This window comes from Rattus norvegicus, chromosome 20 (assembly GCF_036323735.1).
Source record: "Rattus norvegicus strain BN/NHsdMcwi chromosome 20, GRCr8, whole genome shotgun sequence".
In the NCBI taxonomy this organism is placed as follows: domain Eukaryota; kingdom Metazoa; phylum Chordata; class Mammalia; order Rodentia; family Muridae; genus Rattus; species Rattus norvegicus.
The window spans coordinates 344,681-358,086 of NC_086038.1; the positions used below are offsets into that span (position 1 = coordinate 344,681).

General features: G+C 37.0%; 1 protein-coding gene across 1 annotated transcript; it reads right to left on the minus strand.

Moving 5' to 3' along the window:
* Positions 1-1,183: 1,183 nt before the first annotated feature.
* On the minus strand, positions 1,184-2,122 carry Or2n1l (olfactory receptor family 2 subfamily N member 1L). The gene has a single exon (NM_001000892.1). It carries the CDS (start codon positions 2,120-2,122, stop codon positions 1,184-1,186), a length of 939 nt encoding a protein of 312 aa, NP_001000892.1.
* Between the last annotated feature and the right edge of the window lie 11,284 nt (positions 2,123-13,406).

The following is a 13,406-nucleotide window of genomic DNA, read 5'->3' on the forward strand; positions in this document are numbered from 1 at the left end:
AAAAATAAAAAATCAAAGAATTACATAGAAAATAGTTTCTGACTTCATCATAAAAGTTAGAATACAACTACACTAATTGTTAGAAACAGATCTAGCAGACAGGTACTAATTATAGTAGCTTATCCTAACATGATGCCATTATTGGCAATCCATGAAGATTGGTAAAAAAAATTTAAACATTCATGTCAAGAAACCTGACTCATCTTACATTGTTTACTCATATTTATCTCTTTACTATGAACTTCATTTAATTATTCATAAATTAATGTAATATCACAAAGTTCCTAAGCCATCAATTTATTATAATGATTAAGTGATAAAAGTAAAATTCTCAGTGTTGTTCCGGGAACTGTCCTAGATTTCTCAACTGATGTTGATGTACATTTGGAACATCCATATGTGAAATTCATATATTTATAACAACTCATATTGTAGAAATAATTAATTTCTCTTTCAATCCAAATTACAAATTACTAACTCTCATGCTTTAAAATGCATCCTATATAGCTACAAGTATGTGCATACAAATGTTTCCATGCTGTCATTACATATTTTTTTTGCTATTTAACTGTTTAAGATATTTAAAATAAATATTTTAAGAAAATAATATATTCATCTTTTGCCATACACTTGTTGGTATTTAATGGTATGTTCCTCAAATCCTCATATAGATTACATGCATAATTATGTTTAAGAAAACATTACAGGGTATTTTTAAAAATATGCACATTAATAAAGTCTATAAACTACCAGAATAGTTTATTAAAAGCACTCCCTACTTAACAGTGAATTAGAAAATGCAACATTCCTCAATGTAAGGATTTATTGCACAAGTGAAAAATTTTTAAAAATGGATGAATGTTTATTCTTTAGTTTTCATGACAATTAGCTTCAAACAACATATTTGTACTATAAAGTAAATGACTGTTTTAGCACTCAATGAAGTAACTATTTCACAATGTACCAAAACAATGAATTTTACCTTTTTTCTAAGCAGAGTATCCATATTGTTTAATAGTATCCAAGATTAACCATTGTCTAGCATGATTACAAGAAACACAAGGAAAGAGACATCACTTATAAGAACATGTAAAAATAAAAAGAAAGATGAGTTTTGTACAGGGAATGAGTTGTAGAAAAAGCCTCTAATTTGTATATTACTTTATATAACATCCACAAGTATTCACTTTGACATAAAAATATTCCTGAACAGATTAGCTAATGCCCTCTTTACATCCTTATTCCTCAGAGTATAGATGAAGGGGTTCAGTGTAGGAGTTACTACTCCATACAAGAGAGCCATGAACTTGGGTTGGTCTTTTGTAATAGAGGAGGGAGGCTGAAGATACATGCTAATGGCTGGGCCATAGAACAAGAGAACTACAATGAGATGAGAGGAACATGTCCCAAAGGCCTTTTTCCTTCCCTCTGAAGATTTGATTTTAAAGACAGCATGCCCAATACTAGCATAGGAGGCAAGAATTAAACACAGAGGAACAGCTGAAAGAAAAATGGATACCACAGTCAGAGCAAGCTCATTTGTTTCTTTTTCACCACAAGCAATTTTTATGAGAACTGGAATCTCACACACCAAGTGATCCATTTTATTGTGGCCACATAGAGGCAATTGCAGAGTCACAGTGGCCTCTGTGATAGCAAAGGAAATTCCAGTCAGCCACACAATGGAGACTAAGAGGAGACAGTTACATTGATTCATTATGAGGGTGTAGTGTAGAGGTTTGCAGATGGCTACATATCGGTCAAAGGACATAAGAGCCAGGAGAACACACTCTGCAACCCCCATAGTGTGGTAGAAATAAAGCTGAACTGCACACCTCATGTAGCTGATGGCCTTTGTGGAGCCTCCAAGGTTAGTTAGCATCTGAGGCACAATGCTTGTGGTGTAGCATATGTCCAGAAAGGAGAGGTTGGTGAGGAAGAAATACATGGGGCTGTGGAGACAGGGGTCTAATATGGAAGCCAGAATGATGGCAATGTTTCCAATCACGGCTGTGGGGTATGTTACCAGAAGAAAAATAAAGAGAGGAAGTTCCAGCCAAGGACGGTCTGCAAAACTAAGTAGAATAAACTCTTCTGGGTGACTTGTATTGATCAGTGTCATTCTCTGCAATCTCACCTTCTGTAGTAAAGAAGTATCAAGAAAGTTAGAATTGTAGGAGTAGAAAAGCCTCCCAATTTATTGGTTATGACTATGGAACACAGGATTGGCATTCCACATTTGAAATGTCATGGTGATGGTTAGGAAACTACTCAGTCCATATTGAAGACCTTCGATTTATCTTCAGTAATTAGGTAAAAATGTGACATTTCTAGAATCCAAACTCTAGTTAAAAAATAAAGTGTTATTTTTCTGCGGTTGGCTGAGCAGCTTTCAAATCTGAAGTAATGAAGGCCAAGTTTGTTATAGACACAGTCTCCAAATATAAAGTAGAAATTAAATATAGAAAAATTTGACATAGTCTCTGGATTTTAGATATACAACACATACACAGAACAGAAACATGAATGCACAACCATTCATACGCAAATACATTCCAACATGCACACAGATTATTGTAACAGCTCAGGATTATCTTCTATTTCTGATACAAAATTTGAAAGGTTGTTTTGAATTATTTGACTATACATGTGACATAAAGGTGAGGAGCTAATTTTAAGAGCAGTGATAAACGCATTACTGAAACATCATAGAAATATTTCCAGGAATCAGTCAGAGAAGTTAGATAAAGAGCTCTGAGATCTTAGTATTGAAAATTGGCTGGTCCATTTCAATATTCTTGTCCAAATTGTCAAAACTTCTGCATGTGAAATGAATATATTTGAGATATATACAAACCTGCTTTACGTACTTAGATTGAGCAAGAACTTTTAACACTATTAACGTTTTTTCTTCATATTTGTATAGATATCTTAATTCAGACAGAGTGACATTCAAATCCCAGTAATTTTGTATTTCCTGGATGTATCCCAGTACTTCCTAGGTATAGGAAAGGCTGATACAATAAAATCAAGGGACAGAATAAAACAGTGTTTTGAAAGCTATAAATGTACACATTTTATTTATGAGTGTTTCATATAAACTCATAGCTGACATAAATATTCAAATATTATGTTATGATAACATTCTATTGATCAAATCTGAGTTATTTCTCTAGCCAAATAACATCCTCTAGGCGAATCATTTTTTTATATTTAAAAGGAGTTCTGAAGCTTTCCTTCATTGAAACCTCGGGGCCATCCTATGAGGGCCCAAAGAATACACTCAGACCAAGATATAAATCATGTTCTATGACTACACATTAGGTAAGATGCACAAATTAAAAAAAAAACCAGAAACCAAATAACCTTGTATGTTAGAAAATTAATAATTCCCACAACTTAATTTTAACACAATTTTAAAAATTATCTGCTCTTATACGTGTTTTGCCTCCATATATACCTGTGCACCACATGTGTGTCTGTTGCCTACAAATGCCAAAAATGCCAAAGGATACCTGGAACTAAAATTAATGATTGTGATCTCTATGTGAATACTTGGGATAGAACCCAGTTCCCGAGAAGAGCGATCAATGCTATTAACTGCTTAGGCATCTATCAAATCCCTCAAACAACTTTCTAATGAGTTTTGTACTTTGTGATAAGCACTGGAACAAGCCTGTCCCACACTTAAAATCCTTTACCATTAATTCCCTCATAGCATAACATTTTTCCTCTATTTTAAGATATATAACCACCTTTTCCTCCCCTCCTCTGAATTACACACACACACACACACACACACACACACACACACACACACTTCCTCTTCCCTGCAACATCCTCTGCTCCTATTTCCTTTCAGAAAGGAGTAAGCCTCCGAGTGATATCAATGAGCACTAAGAACAATATGCAGTAAGACTAGGCACAAACCCTTACATCAGTCCTCGAGCAGCACACCCAGTAGGAGAAAAAGCGTCCCACAGGCAGCAAAATTGACAGAGACACCTCAAACTTATTAATCAGAGTCCATAAAACGTGGATGGAAATAGAAAAAAATATCATCCCAAGTAATGCAACCCAGACCCAAAAACACAAACATGATATGTACTCAGGTATAAGTGGATATTAACTATTAAGTAAAGGATAATAACACAGTACACAGGTTCCGAGAGGTTAGGTGAAGAGGAGTGGTCTACAGGGGGTGCATGAATCCCCCTGGGAAGGGGAAATAGTATCGGTTTCGTGGGTGGTCTGGAATATGAGAAATGTCAGAGGCTTTTAATTTTCTTATTCAGATATGTGACACAATTTCAACTCACAGATAATCAGTGTTTAAAATCACTGATCAAAGACAGGCTATTGGTCTTGGCATGCTGCTTGCATTTTTATACCAGCGTATTATATTCACATTCAGGTCAATAAGACATGCCATTTTGTTTATACTACAATAATTTGGCTTTGTAGATTGTCTTTATTTTAAACGCCCTTCATTAAATAGTATTTTTATCATAGACTAAAGCTTTAGATGAAACTCATGAACAATATTAATCTCATTTTAAACATGATTTTATTATATAAACTGATTAAACATCAATACTTCGCTCACATAATCAACATCTGAGAAATATACGGGTTATAGAAACTTACCTAAGTTGTTCCTAAGGCCACTGAAATAGATACACACAAAGCTTATGAGTGGCTTTTTGAAATGAAGCTGTCTTTCCTATGCAGTAATTAGATACTGCACTCCACACTTTCTACCTTTCCTAGGATTGCACCTCATTCAATACAGATGTCTCTTCACTTATCTTATATTGATAAACCCCCTTTATTTGATGAAAAATGAATTTAAGGGAACGATATTTCAATTTTCCTTTTCACAGGCAGAGAGATTCTAGTATGAGGAGGAGAGTTTAAGATTTGCTTTAGAACTCTCAGGTACTGAGTTCATACAAAGAAGCAAGAAGGAGGGAAAGCTCAAGTTAGGAAAACATTAATAGAGAATATCAAGAAGGTTTTTATGTTGTGTATCTTTGCTATTCCCAAGACTCCTGTGCATTGTTTTTACAGACATCTCATTTAACCTTTTCCTCTGTGAATAGACAAAGTTACCCGGGAAAGAGTTCTCTGAGGACATGCTTCTCCTGCACAGTTAGTTACCTGGTGTGCTGAGGATAGAAGACAATCTTCTTTGCAGTGGGAAGCATTTGAAATAAATTGATAGCATTTCCCCACACTCTGAACACCCACTAAAAAGCACACAGTTAAAGATGAGCTTCTTTGAATCAGTTATTCTGAGAAATATAAATGAGAATGATATTGTACATTACATTAACTAATGGTATCATATAAGATTTTAAGATTTAATTTTCTCTATTATATAAAGAAGGGCAATTCAAACCATAAGAATAATAAAAATAATAGACACTGAATTTACCCACTGTAAATAATCTATCAATACCAAGAAAAATTCTATTTGGTATTTTATTGCAATTTAAATCCAAACCTTGCTTTTCCAGTGTTTGCATCTCCTGTATATTTTTGGTGGGAGAATTGCACTCTGATGGCACCCAGTAGTGTTGGTTTCTGTTGCTTAGGTTCCTGTGCTTGTCTCTCACCATCAGGTTCTCTCTGGTGTTAGCCGGTCTAGCTGTGCCTGACAGTGGCTTGACCCTGCTATAAGCCTGTGAGTCACAACTACTGGGAGAGCAGCCCTCTCCCAGTGGGGTCTGGGTACAGAGAGCTGTGGCACAGGGTCAGCTCAAGGCTTGGAGAGAAACCAAAAAGTTCCTGTCCCAGACTGCTCCTTGGTGCCTGTGTCCTGAGGAGACCAGGGGATTTCCTTTTGGGCCAGATATGTGAGCATAAGTGGTGGTCTCACCTGTGCTCTCAGGTGAGAGTGTCAGCTTGGGAGACCAGCTCTCTCTCAGCAGGATCTATGTACAGAGTGCTGTGACACAGGGTCAAGTCTGGGTACAGGCAGAAACAGGGAGGATCGGGTGCCAGATTGCTCCTCGATTCCTGTGTCCTGAGGGCTTTGTGGGGGTTCATCTTGGGCCAGCAATATGAACAGACATGGTGGTTTCACTTGTGCTCTCAAGTGTTTCAGATTTCTAGGAGACCAGCTCTCTCCACAGAGGATCTGGGTACAGGGGGCTGTGGCTTCTCACCCTTTTCTACAGTGTAATAACTCCAACTCACTCTCATTTATACACTAAAGAACAAAGAGAAAAAGGAGCAGTGAGAAGACTGTAGTAGAGGGTTTCGAGATCCCAGGGATAACTACAGATGCTGGCACATGGGTTTCCTTTTCCTGACTTGAAGAGACTGAACAATCTTAGCTCAAAATCTTCGAGGTAGGTCTCCCCAAAGTAAAGAATAGTTATTTTGTTTGAGGGAAGATGTTAGCTTCGTTTTTCAGTTATTGATTAGACCCCTGCTTTCTTCAATATGCTGATTGAGGAAAAATTTGGTAGTTAAATTGCCAGGAGTCATATAGTTAAAGCTAAAGATTAGGTGACCTTCCTGAGATGCTTCTGCCATGGACTGTAAAGCTGACAGATTTGCTTCTTTAGGCATGGATGAGGAGATGACAATTGAGGAAAGATTACTAGAAAATATACTTTTCCCATCATTATTAAATATGTAATAATCACTAGCTATTGACCCACACTTTTGAACAGAATTCTGCAGACATGTGGAGATATTCTATCTTGGAGTGAGGCCATGTGGACAAATACATAATGATTCTATAGAATTCCTAATTCGATCTAATACTTTTATGACAAAAGCTTTTAGAGATGGTCTCAGTTGCTAGAAAGATGTCATAAAGTTAGAATCAAGAATCAAATGAGCCCACTCTCATAATAGTAAGTAAAGGCTGCATGATAAAAAAAAATACAATGAGTTGTCATAATTACTCTAAAAAGTGAAATAGACTTGAGGCAAATTTGTGTTCAAGGTAAAATATTTAAGTCCAAGGATAAAATCATGTGTGTGCACTATTATAAGGCAAGGCTATGAAAGAACTATTACTTTGAGCTTATAACAAGTACATAAAGCAAAATGCTCCTTTGAATTTAATATCAACATCTTTCTATAACTCCCACTCTACATAACATTTGATCTCAGTGGTAATTTTCTGAAGAACTTTTGGTCAAAGAAGGTATAAAATGATCTGGGAATAGAAAAAAAAGTTTTGGTTCAATAGTTTGCCTTGGGCAGCTCTGTCCCATCCATGCAGCCCTCCATTCCTCCTTTCTTCCCTCCATCCATCCATCCATCCATCCATCCATCCATCCATCCATTCACACAAAGTTTTGTTTCTTTGTCTATATGTATGTGTATAGGTATACATATATTTGTAAGGATGCATAAATATTTGTGGAGTTAATTGTGACAGATAGTCTGGGTCTGGCCAGAGTGTGTGTATATGAATGTATTTGTGTCTGTGCATATTTGCCTGTATAAAGCATCTCAAATGTTTTTCTTCTTCTTCTCTGGTTCACAGAGAATTAACCACCGTAGGCAAAGAAACTTTTGGCTGACTCACAAGTAAAAGGAGCACTAGCAATTATCCTTTTATTTAATTCCTTGATGCTTAACAGCATATTTCAATTGCCAAATACTAGTGTTTATTAAAGTACAAGTAATAAAGAGTTGTATTTCTCTAGTTCTTAATGAAGCACAGAAAAGTATTAAAGTATTAAGTTTTCAGCATCTAATGAAACAAAGAACTTTAAGAATTAGTTAAGAATTTTAGCTCAGAACCTTAAGAAGTGTTGTTTCGCAAGCATGCATTAAAGCACAAAGAGTTAAATAAAGCACAGAAAGTTAATGTTTAATAAAGCAAAGAGTTAAAAAGAAAGGAGCCAGTAGTTGTAAAGAAGCAGAAAGAAGGTTTTTAGGATTTTTTAGAAGGTATCAGTAAGCATTTAGTATACAGAGCTCGATGTCCAAAGACCATCAGTCTTTAAAAGTATGTCTAATGATGGGACCCACTCCAGCTCATTCCAGCCTGGACAGGCTGGTGGCATTAAATTCATTTAATAGTCATTTTCTTGAGAAGTATAATACAATTTATTTGTGAGAAAGAACCACAATACTAACAAAATAAAACATCAAAACCTACTTTAAAAATTTTATTTAAATGTTTCTAGACTCCCTTCTAGCCTACCACCCAAAGAGACAGTGAAAAGGAAAGATTAGTAGGCCAATGGAAGATATGCACCTGATAGGAAATAGTCCTTCAAGGCAAATCCAATACATGTAGTCAGGATCTCAGCAGTTTAGTTCACATGACTCATCAGCAGTAGCTCGATCCACTTACAAACACCATTCACAAATCGACATTAGCACTTTGATCGAGAAGATACCATGAACCTCTGCCAATTGTCCAGAGTTCACAGAAGTGTCAAGAAGCCACCAGAATACCACCATAAGTTTTTTGGTCCTTTTCTGTTAACAAAGTCATGACACACAATGATCAGAAAGGAGTCGCAAGGAAAACCAGTATCACACAGAATTCTCAGTAAAGAAACACATGTCTGTTGTCAGGAAACCATCCACCCATGTGTCTGCATCAGCAAAAACATCCTCTCATAAGACCATTTCCAGAAAAACACATGGCACAACTGATTTTCAAAGGAAACCAAAAGTTTTCACTTCAGCAATTTTTCTTACATTTTCACTGTACTGATTTACTTAAGATTGTACTGAGAGTTGAAACATGAACATCCTGCAAATTAAATGACTTTTGAACTTCACCACAGGCCTCTTTTATTTACTATGAAACTTTATTTATTTTTATTTGTGTGGATGCATCTGTTTGAGTGTGTTCCACATGTGCACAGGTGACTGCAGTTGCTCGAAGATAGTGTTGGATTCCCAGAGGCTGGAATTACAGAATAACATGGTTGCTAAAAACTAAACTCAAATCCTTGGAAGAATAGGAAGCTCTCTTAATCAGCAATACAAATCATCAATTTCTTATTTTTACTTGAAGACATCTCCAACTGAAAAAGATCCTAGCAAAGACTCATGCAGACCCATACAGGCTCCATGATTGCCGCTTCAGTCTTTCTGAGCCTATACGAGCCCTGCTTTAGGTCATTCTGTGGGCTGTTATGTTGTGGTGTATTTGATGCCTCTGGAAGCTACAATCCTTCCCGCCCCTCTTCTGAAGGGTTTAGATTGTCTGTGGGTCTCTGCATCTGCTCCCATTAGTTGCTAGAGAAAACCCGGCCTAGTTACCTATGTATGCGTGTAGCAGAAATCGGAATATAATTAGAAATGATTTTTTTTCTTGGTCAATTGTGTTTGGCTCTGTGCTGGGTCTATGGGCCATCACACTTCGGTTTCCTCGAAAAACAGGCATTGTTAGGAATGGGCTACCTCACATGATTGAGGCATCAAGTTAAAACAGTCATTGATTGGCCATTCCCACATGATCTTCACCACCTGGTGTTGTGAGATCATCATTAGCTTTTCCAGCAGTCACATCACATATGTCTCCTAATGGTGTGGAAAAAAGTTATGACAAGATAAGGGGGTGTTCTATAGAATTGATAGCTCTAAGGCTGTTTAAAGAGGCTATGATTTCATGTGGGCTGCACTAGCCTTCTCTGAAATAAATTCAAAGTAACCGGGCTACTCAAAATAGAATTATACCCCATGACTGGAAGGAATTGATACTATATGATGGTTCCCCATTGCAATGGATAACATGTTGGAGGGAAGCAGGTACATATATTGAACAGTAAAGTAGATTGAAGGGAATGAATATAAGAAAGACCAGTTGCTAATTCAATGCTAGCACTATGATATATAAGAACAGATTCAATATGTAGATGCTAGTACGGAATAATATCACTTTGTGACTTAAGAGCTCGGGGAAAAGTTGAGGAACCCAGGAAAACAGTTCCTCTCATTTACAAAGATTATATAAGGCTCTAGAGTAAACTGCTTTACCAAAATTGTACAAAGATTAGTCTCAGCTGTTAACAAAGGCAAATCAGATCGTCACACTAAGCAAGTGTTCATAGAGACCTTGGTGTTTGAAAATTCAAATACTGAATGTAAGAAGTTATAAGATCATTAAAGCTGCAGGTATCGCCAATGGATGAGTGAAGAAGGGATACGACCAATAATGCTTCTAACACGTACCATGCTATTATAATAGATTAAACTTTGTGGGTTTCCCTGCTCTTGGAGTTCGATAAATAAACTCCATGAAGGCAGTGGTAGCAGAGATTGTCAAACAGGAGTTTCAGAAACCCTTTAATATATACAGTGAATGACCACCCCATGACAGCTTTGTCAGTACTCAGATCAATTTTACTTAGGCTCATTAAAGACTTATCAACTTTTGGGGGACTGAAGACAGGGATATCCAGGATGGGCAAAAGTCATTAGTTTGGAGTTTAGGTTTTGTGGCATATCTTCTTAGCCTGGGGAAGCAAATTTCTGGAATCTCAGGTACTGGTTGAATAAGTATTTACAGGAGGAAGAAAATTGATCCTATAAACTAGTTGAGGATATGACATTCCTAAGGTAGAGGTGAGTGTGGGGAATTAGAACATCCCAGAAGAGGGGAGAGAAGGAGCAACTCTGTCAACAAAGAGAATACTCCATTATGTGCAGAGTCCCAGAATGCTATCCAGGCAATATTAGGCTTTGACCTACAATAATTAGTAATTTTCCCACAAAGCCATTGTTAAAGGTATCTGATATCAATATGTCCAGTGCTTTAATTGCAGGAAATATGGTTACTTGCAAAGGGACTGTGAACAAACCACCAAAGATCTCAGACCTCAAAATTCCTGGTGCATTATTTGTGGTAAATGTGATTATTGGCAACAAAATCATGAGCAAGGCATTTGTAAGAACAATGTTTTTCTTAATAAAAATCAGAAAGAAGCCTAAGCATCCAGGGTTGTGCACGTTATGTGGCAACGTTGCCTTTCACTGGGAAAATGACTATAGGTTCAAAAGAGGCATGGAAAGTACACTCTTTCCATCAGGAAATGTCCTTGGGATTTAGACTCAGGGCTCTGCAGCAAAATTATGAGGTATTGCAGCCAAGGAGAAACATGCACATCAAAAAGCCTTAACATGGCATTGGAGATTTAATTCATACTACTGCAATCAGCAAGCTCTTGACTTGGCCACTGGTAAATACCTCATCAATTGCTTAAAATCCAAAATTTAAAATAGCTCTTACTGTTTATGATCTTTTGTCCTCAGGTATTGTACCAATGTTCTTGGAATGAATGGATTGGCCTGGCAAGGATACATTGCATACCCAAGAATTATATGTGAAGATTTCAAGGGAGAAATAAAATTACAGCTCATGTACAAAGAGAACAGCAATTTAATGGAGATGATACGGTTTTTCAGTTGTTACTGTTTTCTAATATCAATGATAAAACCATTCATGTAGAAAGAATTGGGGACTTGGAAGTACTAGAAACTGTGTGCTGACAAACTGTTGATAGTGTTCAAAAGTTAAAATTAAAAATTGCAATTATTGCAATGGTATTGAAATAGAAAATTTGGTGGATATGGGAGCTGATGTAATTATCATATCAGAAAACATATAGAATTTAGAATGGCCAGTTTACAAGGTTTGTATACAGATTCTAGATATTGAAAAGTTATCTTAGATAAATCATGAGATGAGTTAAATGTATGGGAATGGAATGTCAAACAGGAACGTTAATGCCTTGTTTAGCTGACATACTCATACATTTTTGAAGAAGTGGTCTTAAAAGTGTAATTTACTTAGACTAATTTCTGCAATCTAAGAGGAATGACATGATGAAATGAAGGGTGAAATGGTTGATGTTTCTGGGGAAGGTATTGATAAATGTCATCATAACTATCCCAGGGTGTGCAAATTGTCCAAACATGGGATATAAAAGACATTGTGTTTCAATTTTTATAAGGAGGAGGGGCACTGGTTAAATATCAGTGGTTCTACCCTTAAAATAGTTTACTGACAAGTTTGTGTAGACAGATCAATGGCCCATAACAAAGAAAAAAAATCAGGAGGAAGGAGGTTGGGAAGACCTTCTAGAATGTACCAGAGACCTAGGAGGTGAACGACTCTTGGGACTCAAAGGCAGGAATCTTAAATGAAATGCCCTTCAGTGGGCAGAGGGAACTTGTAGAGCCCACCCCTAGGAGAAAGACAGGTCATCAAGTGAGGGATGGGATTGACATTCCACAGTCAAAAACCCGGACCCAGAATTGTTCCTGTCTGAAAGATCTACAGGGACAGAATTGGAGAAGAGTCTGAGGAAAAGGAGGTCTAGCAACAGGCCCGAATTCGGATCCAGATCAAGGGGAGGCCCAAAAACTGGGCTTATGACTGAGGCTATGGTGTGCTCACAAGAAGGGGCCCATCATGACTGCTCTTCGAATGAGGCAACAAGCAGCCATAAGAGTTGGAAGCAGATATTTACACACAAGCAATGGACAGAAGCTGCTGACCCCTGTGGTTGAATTAAGGAAAAGGTGGAAGAAGCTGAGGATGACTCCCCTGTAGGAGGACCAGCAGTATCAAATAATCTGGACCCTGAGATCTCTCAGACACTGGGCCAACAACCAGGCAGTGTACACCAGCTGATATAAAACCCCAACACTTATACAGCAAGGTTTGGTCTCAGTCAGAGAAGATGCACCTAACCCTCAAGAGAGTGGATGCCCCAGGGAGTGAGGAAGGCTGCTGGTGTGAGGGGTGAGGTGGGTAGAGACATCCTTGTGAAGATGGGGGAGAAGGATGTGGAATGTGGATAGTCAGAGGGTGGACCAGGAGGGGGAGAAAATCAGGTCTGTAAAAAAAGATTAAATATATAAATAAAGAGTTATTTATTTAAAAAAATTTAACTCATCAGGGAACAAATGAAAAGCTGATATTTACACAAGATTGAGACAGGAGAATCTCTGAATAAGGACTGCAACCTGATATATATGAGAATGAAACTAGCATTTTAATTGTCACACAGTGCAGAATTACCTCATGCCTACACCTATAAACGTTAGCAGATAAAGTGTAAACTTTAGTAGGAGGAGACTGCAAGATGTATTTGTGGAACACATACCTCCCAAACTTGGTTGTATTTTGGTTATTTTGCTTTAAACTCAGTCTCTTATTGGCAAGAAATATAATATTATGGAATTGATTTTCTTTGCCCAAAAATAAAAAATCAAAGAATTACATAGAAAATAGTTTCTGACTTCATCATAAAAGTTAGAATACAACTACACTAATTGTTAGAAACAGATCTAGCAGACAGGTACTAATTATAGTAGCTTATCCTAACATGATGCCATTATTGGCAATCCATGAAGATTGGTAAAAAAAATTTAAACATCCATGTCAAGAAACCTGACTCATCTTACAT

Coding starts and splice junctions, on each gene's coding strand:
- Or2n1l (NM_001000892.1), bottom strand. CDS start 2,122: ATGACACTGATCAATACAAGTCACCCAGAAGAGTTTATTCTACTTAGT.